Below are 25,244 nucleotides of genomic sequence, written 5' to 3' on the forward strand. Positions count from 1 at the left end.
TGGGTAGCAAATCGAAAGTTGGAAGTGTTCCCTAGCTACCAAAGGATTAAAGTTGAGAGTATTAAAAACCAATATCCCTAAATTAACCAACAAACTTATTTTATAAAAATGTATAATTCTTTTTACCTTTTTAATTACTTATGTATTTATTTTTATTTTATTTAAAAAATTTTAATTAGTCGAGCAAGGTCCTCGTTCCCATTTTAATGGGGGTGGTAAGATAGTTAAGACATATAATATGAAGTCAATGATTCAATCCCACAGGGTGTAACATTTATTCGTTCAAAAAAATAAATCAAACAAAGTTTTCTTGTTTGTGCTCATTCCTAAAAAAAATGAGGGTGTTGAAGTAAAAGATTAATAAATAATAAACTAAGAAAAATATTTAAGTTATTCAAACAATCAAAAATAAAATAAAGGAGCATCGTTTGCTCGACCGTGACAAGGCTTCAAGACTGAATGTATGACTGTATGATTACCAAATAAACTTTAAACTACAAATAATTCTCTAATATTTAAAAATAGTATAAAAGATTATAATAAACATAAAATGATAAAAATATATAGCTTAGATTAACAAACAAAATAAAAATCATAATTTTTTTAAATACATATAAGTTTCTTAATTAATTGATAATATTTTAAAGAAATATATAAACTAAAAGTGGGAAAACATATAATTTATTCAAACAAACAAAATAAAGAAATTAAATAAAAAGTTCAAAAATATAAAATATTATAAAATAAAATTAGTTGTGCAATTGTGCAATTGAATGGATTTGTTTAATGTTAAAGCAGATAATAGTGCTTTAGCTGCATTTGAATGGCTCGGAATTTTAACCATGTTTTGTGTATATATTTTAGTGCATGATTGCCTTTTGACTATGTTTGTACTGGATGCTAATGGTTTTGACAATGTTTTATGATTCTCTAATTAAACTATGTGTCGTGGATGATGGTTAGCTAATAATCAAAACTATGTAATGTCATTGACAACGTTGGTGAAGGGCATTCACTAACTAAACCACTAAACATGCGTAACAATTTAAGTAATAACAAAATTATTATTTAATAGTTAATTAATGTTATTTAGATAGTTTGTTAAAAGGTAAACTATTTACAGGGCTGGATTTGGGCCTGTGCAAGCTAGGCAGCCGCACAGGGCCAATTTCTAGAAGGGGCCCAAATATTTTTTAAACTTCATAAATATATGTTGAGAAGATCAGTCCATAACTAGACCAGTTGTCCTTTGGCCCAAATCTGAAAGCCCAACTATGTTAAAACAAATAAAATAGTTGACATAGATTATCGACGATGACGTATCATACCAGCTGTTCAGAAATCAAAGTTTGATTATCAAATAGCGAACGTGAACCGGGTTTGATTTGTTTGAACTTTTAATCGTTTGATTATTTTAAAAGTAAACCTTTAATTATATTTAGCCCTCAAATAGAATAGGTATTGACTGAGTCTTTGAAATTGAAGTTGGATATAATTTGAAATTGAAACATGTGTTTTTTTATTTCTCATTCTGAATTTTTATCAATTGAAATTGAAGCAGCTTTAATTTCGTTAACGACCGATTACTAGGTATTGTTCTCATGTTCAGAAGTTATGTTTTGAAAAATTATTTGATTAAGTTTATTGAAAAAAAAAAGTTTATCCATTTATAAATGCATTTGAATAATAGTAAGCTTGATTATTTGAAATTTAGAGGGTATGGATTATAACGAGTTGATCGAGACATTTGCTCACAAAAATGCTAGGCGAATTTCAAGATTCGGATAATCGAGTAACTATTTAAAACATATCATTTTCCTACAATAGTATTGTTTTGTTCGTCGTTATTACATTTATCATTTTATTTTGATTTATATATATATATAAGTTTACATTAAATTTTTTGGGGCCCATTTTTATAACTCATGCAAGGCCCACAAAAGCCAGTGAGCTCCCGAGGAAGGCCCTGACTATTTAAATTAATGGTAACCAAAGTTTCCTAAGTATATTGATTTAACGGACTTTATAACATTATTTATAAGATAGTTTGTCAATTTTTTTTAGTAAAGTGTTATTTTTTTCCTTGTAGTTTGGTAAATGATGCAAATTTAGTTCAAAAAGTTTATTTTTTTACATATGGACCATCCACGTGTCCCAGTTGTTGCCAATTACATCCAAATAACTAACTCCGTTAAATTTAATCGTTAAGTCAGGGGGTAAACATGTATTTTCACTCTTTCTTTATTACAATACATATTTTAGTGAACTGCGGTTTCGTCCATGTGGTTTGTCCAAATTAGCGGTTTTAGTCCAGTAGTTTCAAATTTGCAATTTTATTTCCTATGGTTTCATTTCACTTGCAATTAAACCCAAATTCACTAATCTCGTTAAGTCTGGTCGTTAAACTCATCAATGTGCCCTTCACGTGAGGGGCAATTTTGTTCATTCTTTTTCCCCTTTTTCCCCAAATACACCTCAGCCCCTCACGTGAGGGGGCTTGCGATTTAGGACTGCGGTTTATTTGTGGAGAAAAACGAAAAAGCTGGTCGTCACGCGAGGGGCACACAAATGGGTTAACGAACAGACTTAACGAGGTTAATAAAATTCGTTTTAATTACAAGTGAAATGATACTACAAGGACGAAAATTGAAAACTTGAAACTATTGGATGACAACCATAGATTTGGACAAACCACAAGGACGAAAACCGCAGTTCATTAAAATAATGATTACAATAAACAAAGAGTGAAAAGACATGTATACCCCGACTTAACGAGTAAATTTTACGGGGTTAGTGATTTGGACGTAATTGACATGAATTGGGAAACGTGGATGATCCATATTAAAAAAAATAAACTTTTTGAACTAAATTCGCATTATTTGCCAAACCACAAGAACGGAAATGACACTTTACTCATTTTTTAATTTATTGAAAAATTCAAAAATTCAAAAATTCGTAACTTTTTCATTTTTCAATGTGTTATACGTGTAATACACAACTTCAAAATATCTTGATTTTGTGAATTATATTATTTTCATTTCAACCCGTGTATAACATGAGAATCTATTATAGTAGATACTATATGCACAACATACATGTTTTAATCAATTTAGCGCTTTGCTAGAATAATTTGTAGCTCCAGTGTACATTTTTATATTTATGATATGTTTTACATTGCCACGATATTTGCGCTGCCGTAGTATAGTTGGTACAATATCGTTTGGATATTTCTACGATATTTAAGTGATATTGAAACTTAGATAATATGTACCGTAATATGAGTGATATGCAGTGATAATAGTTATGAAACTATGCTATATAGTTGATAAAGTTGTGTGGTGTCTATGTCTTAACGGTATGCAGTATATTTGCAAACTGTAAATATATGTCAAATTAATGTGTGCATCAACATGTAAACTATGTGTATCAACGTTGACTTTGACTATGCTTCTGTAATCAATAATCGTGATGCATAAATTCGCAAACCTATGATACATAATTATTTGTCTACTAACACACAGTGCAACTTACCAGTAATACACAAGCAATAATTTGACATGAGACTTACAATAATTATTTAGCATTAAAGTACTATAAACACCAACAATAGGATCATGGAATACATATCCTTATTTAGTACTTGTCTTGCACCACAAATCTAGCAACACAAGTTAAAACAAAATCATAAGTCATATGAATTTTGCAGACCACAGTTCTCTTGCTCACTTTGTGATGTGCTATATATGATAACCGGTGCTTCAAAAGACGGTTTTTGTGGAACTTCCAACGCATCCGTGCTACCCTCTAACATTTCAATAACTTCATTGATTGATGGTCGTTGTGTTGGATCGGTTTGTATGCACCACAAACCGACTATCGTCATTTTTCTAACGTATTCATTTTCTTCAGCACTCGATATACCATCGAACACATATTCCTCCTTCTCAAGACATTTGTAAATCCAGTAAGGAAAGTACGAATCACTTGTACTTTTATAACCTACCCGAACATCCGTATCTTTATTTGCTCCAACCATTTCTAAAATAAGCATCCCATAACTATAAACATCTGATTTATGGGACACACCTCCAATGCTTCTGTCGAATACTTCAGGGGCAATATATCCAATGGTGCCTCTAGTCTCCAACATCGAAACAGTACTCTCGTTCCTAGAGTACAACTTTGCAAGCCCGAAATCGGCTATCTTGGGACAAAAGTTTTCATCAAGGAGAATGTTAGGTGGCTTTATGTCCAAGTGGAGGACACGAGGGTTGCATTCGCGATGCAAGTAGTCAAGACCGCGTGCTATTCCAAGTGCCACCTCATAGAGTTTCATTACTCCTAATCGTATGCTTGATTTTTGAGGATCGTGATCGTTGCGTATAAACTTCTCTAATGATCCATTAGGCATGAACTCGTATATGAGAGCTCGTTTATGATTGTCGGAACAAAACCCTAAAAGAGAAACAATGTTGTTGTGAGAAATCTTGCCAATGCTCGCGACTTCGTTAATGAACTCTTTTCCAGTTGCTTTAGACGAGTTCAAAACTTTAACGGCCACAAGACGACCATTTGATAGTATCCCTTGATATACAGTTCCAAACCCGCCTCCGCCTAATCTAACTTGGAATGAGTTGGTCATTTTCTTGACATCGGCATAAGTGTACCTCTTGGTAGTTAAGGAGCCGTATTGCTTGATAAAGGCCTCAACACTCATATCATCCTCACATTTAAGTTTTATTGCGGCTAGATAGCCGATCATTGAGAACTTCGTGATGTAACATGTAATGCATATTAGGACAATTGAGAATAGAGGTGCTCCAACTCCAATAACTGTTATGATAATAGATTTGAAGCTCGTATTACAATATTTAACATGCATTATATATTTTAGGTTTGAATCAAATACAAATGAAATTAACGTACTAATTGTGATAATCAAGCAGAATAATTATATATACAAAGTAAAGTAATTATGTAATTACTTTATGAAGGAGTAATTACATAATTACTCTACATGTATATATAATTACTTTACTTGATTCTTACAATTAACACGTTAATTTCATATATACGTTAACCTTTCAAATATATATTTTTAAGCTAAAAGTTGATCAACCATTTAAAGATATAAACTTACCAACTTTCAATATCTTGTCATTAAATATGCCACCTGCAATACCATTTTGATAAGGTTTGATTTAAATATAAAGTAAAAGATTAAAACGAAAACTTGAAAAATCATCGTTTTGAAAGTTAGTTAAAAAAATAATAAAAGAATAAAAAAAAACTAGTTAAGAAATAGATAACCAGCAATTTTATATTTTCAATAAGAATGTTAGTAAAAAAGTCATTTTATAAGTTATTTCTCATAAAGTATATTAAAATGATTAAATGTGTACTATTTAAAATCGTCGTCGAGTTTTAATCACAGTGGTTACTTTTATCAAAATAGGTAAACAAATGGATATGACGTTGACTTAACGTTGTATATACAGAGTTAGTGAAATGGAAGAAAACGATAATATTCGGAAGCCTCAAAAAGACTTATCTAAGAAAATGATAATAAAATATTAGAGTTGCATAAGTGATCAAACTGACGAAAATAACAATTTACTCCTTGTACAATTTGCAAACTTTTATGTTTTTACCTTATACATTTTATTATAATATTTTTACTGATACATATATTATCCTATATATAAAGGGAAATCGATTGCTACAGTAACAGTTTTGTGCGTGTATATTCAACTCGATTGAATTCGAAAGCTTGCAAAGTCGGTGGAAACATTTTTAACTTTTTTCGTTTTTTAGGACGAGAAAGACAGTAGAAACATTTTAACTTTTTTCGTTTTTTTATTAAATTTTAAGTTACAAATTTTTTATTAATTTTTTTATCGTTTTGTGAGGAGTGTTTTTGTGAGGCTATAAATCCTTTTTCATACTTCTTATTTTTATTTCTCTTTATAGAATAGCTTGACCTTAAATTAAATGGTATTAGTTTAAAATAATAATCAAATAAAAAACTCTGATAATTAATTGTTCTAGATCTTTGTTTGAATTCTTATAGCATTTTTAGCTTCATAGCAATTCTTCATATATTGGTATTATTCGTCATTAAATTTATAGTATCATTTTAACGTTTCATGCTACAACTTCACAATTTTTCTTACAGCTTGCGTCCATGAATTCTTTAAAAAATATTCTAAATACATAGTTGTGACTGCTATTTTTTCTCTTAATATTTCGTTATAAATGTTATTGAAAATGGAGTTGTATTCAATATAAATCATTTTTAAATATCATGAACTACATATATCGAGTGCCCGTGTCTGACGAATCAAATCAAACAATATTGATACCGGTGTCGGTATTAATAGAACCGGTACCGTCATGTAAAATATGTTTTAAATTTCTACTAGGCATATCACGATTTTATTTTTTGACTTTTCTCTAATTAATTAGTTGTTATACAGAATGTTGATTTCATACATATAACGTAACAAATCAAATTGATATCCACGTATGCCCCCAACGTAGGGAGGGGAAATCCTCTGGTTATGTTGTGAACGGAGTCAAGATAAGATAACAATCAGAGACAAATCACTAAAGTTTGTCTTGACCAAGTCATTATTAATTTCCTCAAGTATTAATCAAGAAACATCTACGAGTTTCTGACATTATTAAGACTTATCAATTATTTCTAAGGAAAAATAATATGCCCTTCACAAAAGTCTTATCGATTTAAAAATCTAATAAAGGAGTTACGACATTGGTGTCATTAGTTTTAAATTATTTCTCCAAAACAATTACATGTTATATAGTTTTTCAAACATATCCTTAATCCTTTCATAATCACATTAATTTATCATCTTTTTAATTTAATTTTTATGGTCAAATTATTTTACAATAACCTATTTTTTAAATATCATATTATCTAAAAATATAAAATACATTCAGAATTTAAATATACACGTTAATCACAATATTAATGGACAAACGTCGTTAAATTTTTTTTAAGCGTAACAATAAAATATCAATCAAGTCCAGAAATCGTGATGAAACGTACCTTTGTTACACTGATTTGTCCCGTCGGAACAAAAACACACCAACTCACTATAGTTTCGACCACACAGCCCTTTCGACTCTTCACACTTCCGGCAATCTTCCATAGCCCACCACTTTAGCTCAAATCCCCTCCTCAAACCTCTCACGTAATCTATCACCTTATTTATATTATGATCATAGACATACACCGCCTCACGCAACACAGGCGTGACCACTTCCTCATCGCACGAGTACACACTCCAATCAAACTTCTCCATTTCCAAATCCTTAATATTAAACGACGCCTTTCTTCCGTTACTAGAAACCAAGCACGGTATTGCATTAGCAAAACTAGGGTATCCAGTACAGTTAAAATGAAAACTTAGATTAACGTTAGACGTCGAAAATTTAAAAGGTAACGTTCCTAGATCAATCGAATGGCGCACTCTAGGACAATCATTAGGGACATGAATAATATTTGAAACATCGAAGTCCACGAGAGAAACAATAGAAGTGTCGTAGTTTATGTCCCGGACATGATAAAGAGCGCCGCCTAGATTAATGTTTGGAATATTCGTCTCGTTGATGGTGGAGCAGTTGATTCCGAGGCCTTCATAGCCACAAAACTGGGAAGTTGATTCACTGTCTAGCTTCCAAAACGGGTAGGTAATGGTTATGTTACCGCAGTTGTATGAAGGGCAATTTGGGTAACTTGAATCATTAAATTGAGCCAACACCATGGAGAAGATGATGGAAGAGAGAAGAAGACATGGGGAAATTTGTTGTAGAATATTTGACATGGTACGTACGTAGTGTCGAAGATTGGAGAACCAGTTCATGCTTGCTTATATATATATATATATATATATATATATAAATAGAAGCAAAATTGATTTTGCATTTGTTTTTTAATCATTAGATGTGACTATTTTCCTTTGAATGCTTAATTGCGTGAAAATATTGGATTATAGTTTTAACGGTTGATTAAAAGTTGTAGGTTTCACTTACATAATTTTTATTTTATGTAAGTGACAAGGGGACACTAAATGGATAGTCATTGAAGTTTAAGAACCAAAAGTAATATTACCAAAACATGATTATTTTCGTATATTGTTTAAAGATACCACAACATGCTATCTATGTAGTGATTGATCAGCACCGTGGGTAGGCTATTTATAAAACTGAATTACAACTTTTTGGACATTAGTTATTTGAAAACTTTGGATTATTTGACAGAATTACAAATTTTGTCCTTTAAAATAAGACGAATTACGGTTCGTGTCCTTTTTTAAGTTTCCTTGCAGGCGGTGTACTTTAAACTTTTTTTTTCTACACGTTATGTCCTTTACGCTAACTGGGTTAGAAAAACTCAGTTAAATGCCCTCACGTGAGGCGCATGTGAGGGCATTTTTGTCTTTTCACCTGTACCTGCAACTTCTTCTTCCTCTTTCCCTATGTTTCTTTAATCTTCCTTTCCATCCACCACCAACAGCCATGAACACCACCACCACCAACAGCCATGAACACCACAACCATCCGATCTCCAACCGCCATCTCCGCAAACACCACCATTTCTACCTCCCATTCCCTTCTCTGTATGGTTCGGAGCCTTTATATTAATCTTCACCCGACCATCCACCACCGTAACCACCACCTTTTCTGCCTCACAGTTTTCAACCAAATGATCATCATCATCATTATTATTAGTATCATTATCGTTATTACTATTAATATTATTATTATCGGACGGTCCCGGTTCTACTACTAGGGTTTGGTCGTTATTTACGGTGTCGGTGGCGGCGGCAACGGCGGTTGTTTTCAGGCGTCGGGTGTAAACTTTATTATTATTACCTTCACCCCACTTGCTCTTCTCTTTGCTAATTTTATCAGCATCTAATACCCCTGAATCCATACATATACCAAAACACAAAATTCACAAAATCCACCAAATTCAAACGCTAGAACTTCGATTAACGGAACCCTAGCATCAGATCTACGCAAATCCGAACCGGGTTATCAATTCCCCCAAAAGAAATCAAGAAATCGAACAGGTCAACGAAGTTAGGGTTTCAAAATCACGAGAAATTGAGCATCAAGACGTGAAATTGAAGGCGTATGATTGCAATTAGTTGGGTGATAGTGTCAGATCTGGGTTGAATTGGGTTGGAATTGAAGGATTACGGAGATTGAAATCTGTACGGAATTGGGTTGAATTAGGGTTTTCAACGGGAAGATGAAGATGATGATGGAACCATACGGAGGTGTTTGCGGAGATGGCGGTTGGAGATCGGATGGTTGTGGTTTTTTGGTGGTGGTGGTGGTGGTGTTCATGGCTGTTGGTGGTGGTGTTGTTCATGGCTGTTGGTGGTGGATGGAAAGGGAGATTAAAGAAACATAGGGAAAGAGGAAGAAGAAGTTGCAGGTACAGGTGAAAAGACAAAAATGCCCTCACATGCGTCTCACGTGAGGGCATTTAACTGCGTTTTTCTAACCCAGTTAGCGTAAAGGACATAACGTGTAGAAAAAAAAAGTTTAAAGTACACCGCCTGCGAGGAAACTTAGAAAAGGACACGAACCGTAATTCGTCTTATTTTAAAAAACAAAATTTGTAATTCTGTCGGATTATTTTGACCATGATATTGGTAAGAGTCGACAGAGTCAAGATGGCGATAGAGACTGATTTATTGGTTGACCAAGCTCATGGGTGGTACTGTGGTAGCTGTGAAATTTCCACACTGTATTATTCAAGAAACTTAATTAAGCAAATTTATGGCTATTTTATTTTGCTTCAGTAAAGGAAGCTGAAAATAGTATACACGTCAGCCTAAGAAATATCAACTAAATCTAGGAGTTGTAATAAACAAACCTTTGTCAGTGTTAAACTAATTTGTTCTGCCATAACAAAAAACATCAACATCCAAAATTAGCTAGGCCCCCCAAAATGTCATATATTAACTTTTTTGAAAATTTAAACGTATGGTTTTCATCAAACTTAATAATCTCAAATAGCATAAATATACAAACTATAATATAAATTGTAACAAAACAAAGTTCACAATTTGATTACAATATTACATACAATAAGAGCGTAGAGGTTAAGGGGTGACACTTCTAGAATTAAACAGTTGACGTATTGATTTGTAACGATGTATCAAAACTCATTATAATACATCAAACATATAAATTTTGATTGTAGATTATAACTGGTCAACCAAACTTACCTACTTTCAATGTCCAATTATTTTCACGGCCTGTAATACAGTTTAAACAACAGAGTTTACTAATCAAGAATTCAATAAAGCGGTTTTAAATATACACAACGCATGATGTTGCAATAGCAAGTGGTATACGAAGTAAATTTGTGATATATAAATCATCTCCTTTGGAAGTAACTGATCGATCAGTCATAAGTGGAAAATATGCTATCAAGCTTTAATCATGTATATTGAAACTCAGGAAGTCATAGTTCCTGGATGTATGTACAAAGTACAAGGTTATACCATGAAAAAATTTAGTTGTCTAATCAAACCATAATGATTTAACTTCAAATGTAGCAAAATTAAAAATAGGGAGAATTCTAAAAATAGTCCTTTTTAAGAGAGAGATTTTGAAAATAGTCCAAAATGTTTTGAATTCCTAAAATAGTTCTCCGAAATCTATCTCCCACGTGAGATTAGGATTCGTGACGTGAGTTTTGGTTGACGAATCACAAAAGGACACGTGTAAAGTTGAAGATAAACTTTAAGCGAAATCTGCCTCGGCCGATAGTTTTGTAGTCAAAATAGTCTTCTAGAAAACCCTAGGTTTGGAATGAAAGTTGTCCGTCACGTGAGGTTTCAAAAAAGATGATTTTCGCGTTTTTTTGAAATGCATCTCTTTGGACGCATTTCAAATGAATTTCGTCTATTTTTGTATAAAAAGACGTGTTGTCAGAAAAGATAGATTTTATTACAAAGTATTTTAATTCGATGGTTTTTTGATGAAACTTATCTGTTTTTGCATAAAAAGAATAGATATTATAAAAAGTAAATTTATCCACCCACGGCCATCATTCACCACCCGCCGCCATCATAACCATCACCACCCACCGTCATCATCCACCACTACCACCCACCGCCATCATCAACCACCACCGCCATCATCCACCACCACCACCACCCACCACCATCATCAACCACCACCACCCACCGTCATCATCCACCACCACCCACCGCCCACCGCCATCATCAACCACCACCGCCATCATCCACCACCACCACCACCCGCCGCCATCATCAACCACCACCACCCACCGCCATCATCAACCACCACCACCACCACCCACCGCCATCATCCACCACCACCCACCACATTCTTAACACTTGCCAAATTTTTAAAATTTTTTTAAAAATCATCTAAGGAGATTAAATTCGTTGGAAAATTATCGTTTTTTTAACATTTTTTGAAAATCATCTGACAAAACTAAGTTCACTGAAAAAGTATTGTTTTTTTCCATCTTTTTTAAAATTTCACGTAGTAGACGAAATTCATTTGAAATGCGTCCGAGGAGATGAATTTCAAAAAAACGCGGATAACGATGACTTTGAAACCTCACGTGACGGAGAACTTTCATTCCAAACCTATGGTTTTCCAGAAGACTATTTTTGACTACAAAACTATCGGCCGAGACAGATTTCGCTTAAAGTTTATCTTCAACTTTACACGTGTCCTTTTGTGATTCGTCAACCAAAACTCACGTCACGAATCCAATCTCACGTGGGATAGATTTCGGAGGACTATTTAGGGAATTCAAAAGTTTTTGGACCATTTTCAAAATCTCTCTCTTAAAAAGGACTATTTTCAGAAATCTCCCTTAAAAATGCTATGTGATTAGCTATTTCTCTATGGTTTGATTTGATGAGAGTATTATAAAGTCATTTCCAATATATAACATTTAAAGTAAGTAGATACTCTAAATAACTTATAAGCGCAACATGTAACTACACCTTAAATAGTAAATACCAATAATTAATTTTATAACTTGTTTTAATGGACCCAGCATCCCTCTTGTCACTGTATAATAAAAGAAGAACTTAAAGCCACTTGTAATTCATATAAAGTATTTGTTTGTACACATGTCAGCCAAAGAAGAGGTCTGCTGGCTTTACAAAGCAAGCTTCCTATGAAAGTTTTATTCATAAAGTGGCGGGGTTTTCTATGCTCTTTCACTTTCTCACAAATCTTCCTCTGAAGCTTAGACCGTCCGTTATGGCCTGCGTTTTGGGTTATAACGTCGGGGCCCCCTCCGGCGTTTTGGTTTATTTTTTTTCCGGCGTTTTATGGATAACGCGGAGGAAGGCATGAAAATTTAAAAAAAAAAACAAATTCTTCTTCGTTGGTGGCCGGAATGATGGATCCGGTGGTGGGAATAATGGATCCGGTGGGTTTCATGGTGGCCGGAATGATTGGATCCGATAGTTGGTTTCATGGTGCCGGAATAATTGGATCTGATGGGTTTCATGGTGGCCGGAATCATTTCAGTTTTCATGTATTGGAGGCATCGGGAATAGAAATTATGAATGGTGATGGTGGGTTTTCGGTGATGATCATCATTTCAGTTATATCGTTCCATTTTTTCGGTGGTGGGTTTTCATGGTGGCCGGAATAATTGGATCTGGTGGTGGGTGTAAAAAAGTGTAAACGTGACTGGGCGCCACGTGTCACATAACGCCCAGATTTGAGGCATTATTACTACACTCTCTTTTTGCAAAAAACCAAAACGTTGACTGGGCGCCATATAACGTCTGGGGGAGGGGCATCATGACTACTAGGGCTGGCATATCGTGTATACCCGTACACGATAAGACACGAACATGATAAGACACAAACACGAAATGGGTATACATGTACACGACACGAAAACTTATCGTGTACCTGTAACCCAAACACGAACACGAACCTGTTAATACCTGGTATACACGATAAGACACGATAGTACACGATAATAGCTGTTTAGAAACGCATATTTGACAAACCATATACATAAATAATATTGACTTTTTGGTAATAACCTGAATGAATGATGAATGGAACAAAACACATACATAAATAATATTGGCTCTTTAGTCAAAGTCTCAAAAGAAGTAAAATTTGACTTGTAAACAATAAAACAACTTTCAGTTTCGCTCTTCCGATCAACAGCAGCTCACCGGCGTTCAAATGACCGGCTGTGACATATGGATGGCTAGTATGGACGGAGAGAGTATGGTCGGCTGGACGCGACGGGTGGAGGCCGGAGAGAGTATGGCGGCAATGGGTTATGGCCGGCGACGGATTTTGGTGATGGCCAGATTGAGAGGGTTAGGGATAAAGAGTGTGTGTGACGGCTGTAACTTGTAAGGAAGAATTAGGGTTAGGGATATTTTAATATGAGTTATAACAATATATATTTATTAAATTTTAAAAATAACCAGGTACTAACAGGTACCTAACAGGTAAACAAGTATTATACATGTTTAGACACGAAAATTAATAGGTAATTTCGTGTCTACCTGTTTAGTACACGAAACCTGTCAAGGTCTTACATGTTACCTGTTAAAGTCGTGTAGGTACGTGTCGTGTATTCGTGTCAAGTGTACAAATTGCGAACCCTAATGACGACACATGGTCTTAACCATTCAAATTTTTTTGAAATCAGATCTATTCATCCTTCATATAACCAGAATCCCAAATACCTCCATACTCCATATAATGACCAACACCATGGCCTGTGAAATTCTTTCATTTACACGAGATGACTCATGCAATTCGATCTATTTTTTTTTTCACAAGACAAGGTAACAATCGAACCCACTCTTTGATTCCGTAAGCATAACAAACACCACTTGGTTTCTAGGGTCAAATCGACTTGTGTTATCATGTGCACCAGTAAGAGGATATGGCACTGCTATTCGACTGTTACGAGAAGAACATTGATTTGTCAGGTAGGTATGTTTCGGTAAGATTAAACAAGGAATGGGAACACAAATCGATGGTCTGGATCAGAACCCAATTACAGACTATTGTAGTGAGGTAGATTTACCATGGTATTTAGTTCCTGTTTAATTAAAATGTATAAACAGTTGTTGAACTTGATATTTAAAAAAATGGTTTGTGTTGACTTTTGATATCGATATTGTGTAGAGGATATTCGATAGGTGGGGGTTTAAGGAGACCTTACCAGCCAAGAAGGTCGGATTTAAAAAATATTCATTTGATGCACTTTTATTTTATATAATTCGATTGTGAATGTGTATATGCAGGTTATATTACTGTGTTCTTACTGCAAAAGACATGATGATAACAGCCATATCTCATATTCATAGAACACAAATTTTCTCACATTTTCACCAGTTATTCATTTTCTTTTGAGGTTGTATAAATAGGACCCGCCATGAAATATGATTGGTAAATGATATTATGAAACACTTCACCCCAAAAACACATGCTTAGAGACTAAACAGTTAGTCTGCTATATAATAAACTGGTAACTTTTTTATACATTGTAAAAAATATAAAACCAATAACTAGCTTTTAACATATATACCATTTCATAAAATAAATGTTATAGTTTACATATTTATTTGATTTTCAAATTTCATACATATATTTATTGATATGTTTTAAAAATAATTTTTTCAAATCGTGTATTACACGGATATATAAACTAGTATGTATATATAGTACAAAAGTAGGTATATAGATATAACTGAAGCTTGACCAAGTTCATTGGATGTGGCTTTGAAACTTCTAACACTCAAGAAAAAGTTGCAACTCACTGATTTGTTAAGGTCCATCCTTAAATCTACATTTAAGCACGTTTGTTTTATAAGCTAGGCAAGATGATTTTTAAAGAGCACAAATTATTGGCACATATGTGAGTCGCATATATTAAGCAAATTCTTACTACCCGTATGACTTCCAACACAAAACTACAGTGTCGAGTCAATCAATTTTAGTTAAGTTATACGAGCTCATATAACAGCACCAATAATGCTTTATACGGGTTCGTATATGATGCATTGACTCAGTGGCGGATCTAGAATTTCAGGGGTAACCCAAATTGTTTTGACCTATGACCCTTGACGCCCTGACGAAACCAGAACATTTTAATCGGGGCCCGAGCTAACTTTTGTCGTATTCACAATTGTATGACGACTACTTTATTTTAATAACAATTACAAACATCAAAACGTAAACTTCTTTTCACATTATCTAAATATCAAATTGGTATTTAAAAACCTTGATAAATTTTATATATTTTTAGCCTCCTAACAATAAAAAAAGTATTATTCAAATATTTAAAAAAACTAATGCTTATTCCAAAATTTATAAACAATAAACTAAACAAATTTTTAAAGTAAATAAAAACGTTAACCTTTTATATAAGAAGTTGAATAAAATGATAAACAAATAAATAAACGAAAAAAAAATCTTTGTGTAACAAATAAATATATATAATATTTGTTATCTATCGAAAACGGTAATTATTTTTTAATGACGTTCTTTTTTTAATAGTGAAATGGGCTCTGGCTCTAAAATGGCCCAATGTTAGTATTAGGTCATGATGGTCGTCTTCCTCACATTAATGGCATTTGCAGAGCCCCGATGACAACATAAAAAGAAAAGAAAAAATCCGGCTATTTTACTCTGATTTCATCTCAATACATCTTAGGGGTAGCCTAATATTTGCTCAGGGGTATCCTAGTACATAAAACCGAGAAGAAGAAAAAAAACATGTACTAATTTTGCACTTCATTGGAAAGTTGAGGGGTAACCCGGGCTACCCCTGGATACACCCTAGATCCGCCCCTGTCAGCATTGTCACCCTATCAAACAGTCTGTATGATATGGCGAGAATGTTATACAACTTGTATAATATATCGATGGTGTAGGTATAGACCTGCCATTTGATTAACAATTACTGAACCGGAAAAATAATAATTACCTTTGTTACACTAGTTCGTCCATCGGAACAAAAACACACCACCTCACTATAGTTTCGACCACACCGCCCTTTAGACTCTTCACACTTCCGACAGTCTTCCACAGCCTACCAGTTTAGCTCAAATCCCCTCCTCAGCCCTCTCACGTAATCTATCCCTTGATGAGAATCAAAAACAAATATCGCCTCATGCAACACTGTCGTTACCACTTCCTCGTCGCACGAGTACACACTCCGATCGAAATTCTCCGTTTCAGAATTCAAGACATTAACCGACGCCTTACTTTCATTGTAATCCAAACACGGTATTGTTGCATTCACAAAACTAGGATATCCGATGCAATTATAATGAAAACTTAGATTAACATTAGACGTCGAGAAATTAAAAGGTAAAGTTCCTAGATCAATCGAATGGCGCACTCCAGGACAATCATTTGGGACATGAATAATATTTGAAACATCGTAGTCCACGAGAGAAGCAAAAGAGGGTTGTAGTTTATGTCCTGGACATGGTAAAGAGCGCCGCCAAGATTAATGTTTGGAATATTGGTTTCGTTGATGGCTGTAACATCCCGAAATTTCCAAAATGATATTAATTATATTACTTAATAATAGAGGAAAGTTTACTCGGGTTATCGGGAAATAAATGAATAGAGTAGGAGTTGGTATGGGTCGGGCTAGCGTTGGGTAGTGGATATGGGTTTTGGACTTAGATTAATGGAGATGGGTTAAATGAGAATGGGTCTTAGGTCCATGGGATTTAAGGGATATAAATATCCCCTAAAACCCCATACCATCATTCTTTCCATCTATTTTCTAACACACTCCAAAACACACACACCACACACCACCAACACCGCCGGCCGGCCGAGGAGAGGAACGGACAGATCCGAGAGAGAGTGAGGGCTAGTTGTGATTAACAAGTTGAACAAGATCCAAACGAGCTCAAAAAGGTATGATTCTTGATCTTTGAAGTTTAAAGATCCGAGCTTTATAGCGTATATACGACCGGAAACGGTTGGGGAACGTAGGGGGTGATGTCGAACCATAGCAAGGGTGTTAAAATCGCTCGAAATGCTGGTCAGAAACTAAAACAGCGGCTGATCTGGGCAACTTCGCCTGCATCTGGGCAACTTCGCCTTCAAAGCGATAACTTCGCCTTCAAAGCGATAACTTCGCCTAAAGCCAAGTTCGCCTGATGACAACTTCGCCTAAAGCTAAGTTCGCCTGATGACAACTTCGCCTAAAGCTAAGTTCGCCTAAGGTTTAACTTCGCCTAAAGTCAAGTTCGATTAGAAAATAAGTTAAAAACGATAAGTAAAAGTATGCTAATACTAGGCCGCCAGATTAGATCAGGTGAGTATTGATACGTGTAACTTATACAGTCAGCCGAGCTCAGCTAAAGAAGGGATTTACAGCTATCGGAGGAAGAAGCAGAGTTCAGGTGAGTTTCTAGCCCCATTCCTTGTTATGTTTTCGGGGCTGTGTGCATACTCGATGTGTTGTTAATACATTCATCCTAAGTGATAAGTGTATGCCATATGTGATATATGTGATGGATATGAATGATTACTTGTCGGTACGCGAACGATCTTCGGATATTGCGCGTACTGTCAGGTTAAAAAATAAAGATACGAATATTATATATCGAAGATGTATGAACATTACAAATGAATACTTGTCGGGGCGTGAACGATCTTCGGATATTGCACGTATCGACAAGGGGTATGGTTGTTAAATGAATGATGTAAAGAACGCCTAGAGTGTTCTTATGTTATAATGTAATTATTGTATATGTGAAGTATGTGTATACAGGTACACGAATGGTATGTGAGTCCTACGTTCGACATAGTAAGTTAGGGTGGCGAATCCCTCTAACTCCTGTTGGACATAGACTTGGCAGGTGATGACGTAGTTAAGGACTGCGAGCCTTATACGTGAAGTAGATGATAGATGTAAACGTATATAAGGACCGCGGACCTTATACGTAATGTAGATAGGCGTCAGCATAGGAAAGGACTGTGAACCTTATACGTGCTGATTTTGTAGCATAGGGGAGGACTGCGAACCTCGTACGTGCTATGAATTAGGTTGCAACATAGGGAAGGACTGCGAACCTTGTACGTGTTGTGGATGTATGTCAGCATAGGAAAGGACTGTGAACCTTATACGTGCTGATTTTGTAGCATAGGGGAGGACTGCGAACCTCGTACGTGCTATGAATTAGGTTGCAACATAGGGAAGGACTGTGAACCTTGTACGTGTTGTGGATGTATTATGGTATAGGGAAGGACCGCGAACCTTGTACGTAACATAAATGGTGAACATAGGTAAGGACTGCGAACCTTGTACGTGTTCCCAACCTTGAGTACGGGTATAGACGGCGGACTATGAACGTACTCTCGGTAGACTGAGGTTAGTGATTGTAGATATGTATGTATGTATGTATGGTAGCAAGTATGTACGTAGAACAGAAGGGTAACTAATGATGTATGGATATGTATCTACGGATAAGTATGTATGTGTATGTATTGTATGGCGTTCGATTAACTAGAACTCACTCAGCGTAGATGACTTTTAGTATGCACGCAGGTGAGCTGATTACAGAGCTAGCATGAGGATGACGCATTGCATGGATTGAACGGCTGGCATCTGAAGAAAGGAGTAAAGATGTTTTAAATATAAAGTTTTATGTTATGGTATCAAAGAAAAGATTTAATGTTTTGTAACAAATGATTGATGTTTTATATTCCGAGAAAAGTTTTAATAAACTCTGATTTAAAGAACTGTGTTTATGAGTAAATCCGACGCTAAATTAGGGCCACCGGGTTCGGGGCCTTACAATGGCGGAGCAGTTGATTCCGAAGCCTTCGTAACCGCAAAACTGGGAAGTTGATTCACTATCCAGCCTCCAAAATGGGTAGGTAATGTTTATGTTGTTGGAAAATTTGTTACGTGTGCATTAGTAGGTTGTTATGACACAGCAAATGCACACTAATAGACATTGATGAATGAGATATCGATGTGTGATTGTGTATATTTGAAAGAAAATACTATAGTGGTGTATCCCACATTGGTGGGATGAAAAACTTGTGTCTTGTTTTTTCTCTATAAATAGAGAGGTAAACTAAGTTGCAACACACACCAAATCTTACACACAACACAAGCATTGTTGCAAGGTTTTTTTAACTTCTTCTTCTTCTACATTTCTGGTTTCTTTTATTCGAACCCTTTTCAGGTTTACGGTTAACTCCGGCAGTACTACTGCTCCGGCTGTTGTACCCTGGGAAACAACGAGTTCTCTTGGGAGACTCGAAATATTGTTTTAAGGGCTCCGTGTTCAACACGATCCTCAGCCAAACCGTTTATATTTTTTTTCCGTATTGTATTTGGTTTATTTCTTTGATTCTGTATTGTATTTCAGATTCTTGTATTGTATTGTATGAGTAATAAAACTGTTTGTTAATTTTCTGTTTATTTACTCAATTCACGAATTCGGTTCCTACAATCTTAAAACAATATTTTTAAAACCGTTTCGTGAAAACTTTGTTTAAATTTTCAGAAACTATTCTATTTTGATCCAAACCAGTTTTGTTTCAAAATAGTATATGTTTTAAAAACAGTTTTTCTTTTCTGTTTTGGTCTCAGAATCAAGAATTGGATCTTCAAAGTTGGACTTAGACAGATTCGTTCTTGGTTTAGCATTCTGAAATCAGAAAAGACTCCTTTTTTGGGTTGGTTTTGTTATCTCGCACGAGAAGAGCAACTGGGGTAACTTGAATCATTTGATTGGGCCGACACCGTCGAGATGACGATGAAGAGAAAGAGGAGAAGACATGGAAAAATTTGTCATGGAATTTTGGACATGGTAATGAAGATGTTGGAGAAGATGAACCAGTTCTTGTTACATATAAAGAAATATTGGTACATGCACTTGTTACATATAAAGAAATATTAACTTGGTCTTACTTGTGAAATTAATACTTGACTATTTTTCGTTGAATGCACAATTACGTAAACATGTTCAATTATACTTCCAAATCATAAAATGAACACTTTACAGCTTTCTGAATCCTCCATCAAATTTAGTGACGGAAGTTTCTATAACATAAATATTGGTTTACATCGTTGTGAGTAAAAAAAAAAAGATTAAATACATTGATCTTTCAATATACTTGAAAAGTTCATGTAGAATTCAATTTTTTTTAATATATTTTAAAAATGTTTGTGAATGAACAAAAGAGAAATGATAATAATAAATGTATAAAAAGTATTATTTTATTAAGAATGAGAGGTTATTAAATGTGTTTTAGTGTAATTTTGGATTTTAAAATGGATAAAGGGACGAGAATATCCTTAGTACATGAACAACATACTAGTGTTGAGATTGGTTTCGGAAATCATGACAATTAAATAGTTAAAATATAATAAAGTAGTAAACTAACAAAATAAAAATATATAGTATTTTATATCTTTTAAGGGTAAAGTTAAAATACAAAAGACAACAAAAATGAGAAGGGTGAGAAGGAATCCAGTCTATTGATCATAGATTTGAATGGCTCAGATTAATTCAATAAATAAAAATTGATGAAAAAGGCATTAAGGTAATAACTCATATTTGTTGATTTTCTCTCTCCACATGCAAGATACATGCCAATTCCCCCATCATTTTACAATGTCCATAATTTTTTCATACAATATTAGTTTTTTAAAAAAAAATTCACCATAATAATAAGCGTATTTTTATCTTTAAATATGATTATCATATTGTTATATAAAAATAAAAAAAAATTAATGGGTTTTTTAATTGTGTTTTTTTGTTGTTCATTGTGTCATTGTGTAATATGTTGTTTCCATTTTGTTTTACATGTCAAGTCATTATGTTATATATATTCACCATTGTGTGTTACATTTTAGGTCATTGTGTCTTACGTTTTAGGTCATTGTTTTACACGTATTCACTATTGTGTTTTACGTTTCAAGTTATTGTGTAGCATGTATTAATGGCGAAAGAAGACACAATGGTGTGCAAAAAGACACAATGGCGAAAAAAGACACAATGGTGTGCGAAAAGACACAAAAACGAAAAAATACACAATGATAAGCGAAAAGACACAATGGTGTGCGAAAAGACATAATGAAGAAAAAAGACACAATGACGAAAAAAGACACAATGATAAGAGAAAAGACACAATAGTGTGCGAAAAGACACAATGACGAAAAAATACACAATGATAAGCGAAAAGACACAATTGTGTGCGAAAAGACACAATGACGAAAAAAGACACAATGATAAGCGAAAAGACACAATGGTGTGCGAAATGACACAATGAGGAAAAAAGACACAATGACGAAAAAACACAATGATAAGCGAAAAAACACAATGGTGTGCGATAAGACACAATGGTATGCGAAAAGACACAATGACGAAAAAAGACACAATGATAAGCAAAAAGATACAATGGTGTGTGAAAAGACACAATGACGAAAAAAGACACAATGATAAGCGAAAAAACACAATGGTGTGCGAAAAGACACAATGGTGTGCGAAAAAGACACAATTATAAGCGAAAAAACACAATGGTGTGCGAAAAGACACAATGACGAAAAAAACACAATGATAAGCGAAAAAGACAAAATGGTGTGCGAAAAGACACAATGACGTGAATTTTGTTTTAAATTTTATATAACAAAAATCATACTCATATTAAAGATAAAAAAACGCTTGTTATTATAATGATTTTTTTTTAAAAAAAATATCATACGAAAAAGTTATAATTGTTCTAAAATGATGGGGGTATTAACATGTGTTTTGCATGTGGAGAGAGAAAATGTGTACAATTACCTCTATACCCTTTTTCTTTTGGTCCCCACTTGACACATGTCAATTATTTATGGCTTCTCACATTTCTCATTTTTGTTACTCTTTGTAGAATAACTTGAATCATTTGATTGGGCCGACACCGTCGAGATGACGATGAAGAGAAAGAGGAGAAGACATGGAAAAATTTGTCATGGAATTTTGGACATGGTAATGAAGATGTTGGAGAAGATGAACCAGTTCTTGTTACATATAAAGAAATTACATATAAAGAAATATTAACTTGGTCTTACTTGTGAAATTAATACTTGACTATTTTTCGTTGAATGCACAATTACGTAAACATGTTCAATTATACTTCCAAATCATAAAATGAACACTTTACAGCTTTCTGAATCCTCCATCAAATTTAGTGACGGAAGTTTCTATAACATAAATATTGGTTTACATCGTTGTGAGTAAAAAAAAAATTAAATACATTGATCTTTCAATATACTTGAAAAGTTCATGTAGAATCCAATTTTTTTTTAATATATTTTAAAAATGTTTGTGAATGAACAAAAGAGAAATGATAATAATAAATGTATAAAAAGTATTATTTTATTAAGAATGAGAGGTTATTAAATATGTTTTAGTGTAATTTTGGATTTTAAAATGGATAAAGGGACGAGAATATCCTTAGTACATGAACAACATACTAGTGTTGAGATTGGTTTCGGAAATCATGACAATTAAATAGTTAAAATATAATAAAGTAGTAAACTAACAAAATAAAAATATATAGTATTTTATATCTTTTAAGGGTAAAGTTAAAATACAAAAGACAACAAAAATGAGAAGGGTGAGAAGTAATCCAGTCTACTGATCATAGATTTGAATGGCTCAAATTAATTCAATAAATAAAAATTGATGAAAAGGGAATTAAGGTAATAACTCATATTTGTTGATTTTCTCTCTCCACATGCAAGACACATGCCAATTCCCCCATCATTTTAAAATGTCCATAATTTTTTCATACAATATTAGTTTTTTAAAAAAAAATTCACCATAATAATAAGCGTATTTTTATCTTTAAATATGATTATCATATTGTTATATAAAAATAAAAAAAAAATTAATGGGTTTTTTAATTGTGTTTTTTTGTTGTTCATTGTGTCATTGTGTAATATGTTGTTTCCATTGTGTTTACATGTCAAGTCATTGTGTTATATATATTCACCATTGTGTGTTACATTTTAGGTCATTGTGTCTTACGTTTTAGGTCATTGTTTTACACGTATTCACTATTGTGTTTTACGTTTCAAGTTATTGTGTAGCATGTATTAATGGCGAAAGAAGACACAATGGTGTGCAAAAAGACACAACGGCGAAAAAAGACACAATGGTGTGCGAAAAGACACAAAAACGAAAAAAATGCACAATGATAAGCGAAAAGACACAATGGTGTGCGAAAAGACATAAAGAAGAAAAAAGACACAATGACGAAAAAAGACACAATGATAAGCGAAAAGACACAATAGTGTGCGAAAAGACACAATGATAAAAAAATACACAATGATAAGCGAAAAAACACAATTGTGTGCGAAAAGACACAATGACGAAAAAAGACACAATGATAAGCGAAAAGACACAATGGTGTGCGAAATGACACAATGAGGAAAAAAGACACAATGACGAAAAAACACAATGATAAGCGAAAAAACACAATGGTGTGCGAAAAGACACAATGGTGTGCGAAAAAGACACAATTATAGGCGAAAAGACATAATGGTGTGCGAAAAGACACAATGACGAAAAAAGACACAATGATAAGCAAAAAGATACAATAGTGTGTGAAAAGACACAATGACGAAAAAAGACACAATGATAAGCGAAAAAACACAATGGTGTGCGAAAAGACACAATGGTGTGCGCAAAAGACACAATTATAAGCGAAAAAACACAATGGTGTGCGAAAAGACACAATGACGAAAAAAACACAATGATAAGCGAAAAAGACACAATGGTGTGCGAAAAGACACAATGACGTGAATTTGTTTTAAATTTTATATAACAAAAATCATACTCATATTAAAGATAAAAAAACGCTTGTTATTATGATGATTTTTTAAAAAAAAAATATATCATACGAAAAAGTTATAAACGTTCTAAAATGATGGGGGTATTAACATGTGTCTTGCATGTGGAGAGAGAAAATGTGTACAATTACCTCTATACCCTTTTTCTTTTGGTCCCCACTTGACACATGTCAGTTATTTATGGCTTCTCACATTTCTCATTTTTATTACCCTTTGTAGAATAACTTGATCCTATCTTTTAACACATATAGAATTAATTACACGGATGCTCTTATGTTTGCAACGATTTCATGTTTGGTTTTTAACTTTGATAAATTACAGTCGTAATCCCTGAAGCTTTGATCCGGGTAACACTTATGGTCCTTTGGATGGATGGCGTTATGATATTTTAACGGAAAACACCTCCACGTGCAAAACACGTGGGGTATTTTTGTATATTCCTGTTTTTTATTAAGAAAATGAATATTAGCCCTTTAAAATATTTAAATTTAAACAAATTAATCAGTTAATAAAACCAGCCAACCTAACGTGGGTTATTTCTCGAATTTTGCATAAAATACGGCACCGTACCGGTATCGAGCAGAATATTTCGGTACCGGTATCAAATATTTCGAATTTTCGAGATTAGTACCGGTATCATCCGAGCTCATCCTTACTTTCTGTTCCCTCTCGCGTTCACTACAAAAGGTGCATACGCTAACGTCCATAATCAAAACGGAAACATCATGCTCCTTTTCACATTATTAGTATTCCATCATAATTTGGTAAAAAGACATGCCTTAAACTTGAGTTTATCATCAAATAGTTGAATATATGACTAAATCAAAATGAAATAAATGATATCACCTCCTAACTAGAATTGGGTCACAATAACCGATATATTTATTAAATGTGCCTTTCATGTCTATTATTTATTAATGAAAATAATAATGGATGGTAACATCAAAAGTAATCAACACGTACGTTATAATAATCATGTGCCAAGTCAAAAGTATTAAATGTTTGCGTCCTAAATTGTTTTAAGTTCAAAAGAAATGCATTTAGTTTGTAACTAAGCAAAATGATGAAAAAGAACCATTATTCATAAATTAGAAAGAAAAATAATTACGAGTCAACTCAAAGCACTTTGACGTAATATCATTTAAAGGTTTAGAATATCGGAAGGGCTATTGAAGTGTTTTTAGATGAATTTATAACATTCACTATGAAAGTATGAATAATTAATTGATTCATTAAAAATTATGTAACTTTTATGTATTCAAGCTTTACTTGAGATTGGCTAGTTAAAAGTTTTATCGAGCTAAGCTTAAACAAGTTCAGACCTAAAAATTAGTTC

General features: G+C 33.7%; 2 protein-coding genes across 2 annotated transcripts in view; one reads left to right on the top strand and one right to left on the bottom strand.

The window, feature by feature from the left end:
* LOC143567066 (uncharacterized) overlaps window positions 1-25,244 on the top strand; it is a 233,285-nt gene that overhangs the window by 44,613 nt on the left and 163,428 nt on the right. The window lies entirely within an intron of this gene.
* On the bottom strand, window positions 3,518-7,870 carry LOC143567060 (LEAF RUST 10 DISEASE-RESISTANCE LOCUS RECEPTOR-LIKE PROTEIN KINASE-like 2.1). The gene is made up of 2 exons (XM_077053580.1): window positions 7,066-7,870; window positions 3,518-4,856 (listed from the first exon to the last, which is right to left on the bottom strand). The coding sequence occupies exons 1-2, from the start codon at window positions 7,845-7,847 to the stop codon at window positions 3,683-3,685; spliced, it is 1,956 nt and encodes a 651-aa protein (XP_076909695.1). The 5' UTR covers window positions 7,848-7,870; the 3' UTR covers window positions 3,518-3,682.

The sequence above is a fragment of the Bidens hawaiensis genome, unplaced genomic scaffold, assembly GCF_021521415.1.
Source record: "Bidens hawaiensis isolate Kalapana, Puna unplaced genomic scaffold, B.hawaiensis_p1.1 tig00023208_1, whole genome shotgun sequence".
NCBI lineage: Eukaryota > Viridiplantae > Streptophyta > Magnoliopsida > Asterales > Asteraceae > Bidens > Bidens hawaiensis.

Bases quoted from the DNA above. Each gene is read 5' to 3' on its own strand.
- LOC143567060 (XM_077053580.1), bottom strand. From the start codon at position 7,847: ATGTCAAATATTCTACAACAAATTTCCCCATGTCTTCTTCTCTCTTCC. The intron at 4,857-7,065 runs GTTTCATCACGA...TTGTAATACGAG, and splicing joins AATCAGTGTAACAAAGGTAC to CTTCAAATCTATTATCATAA.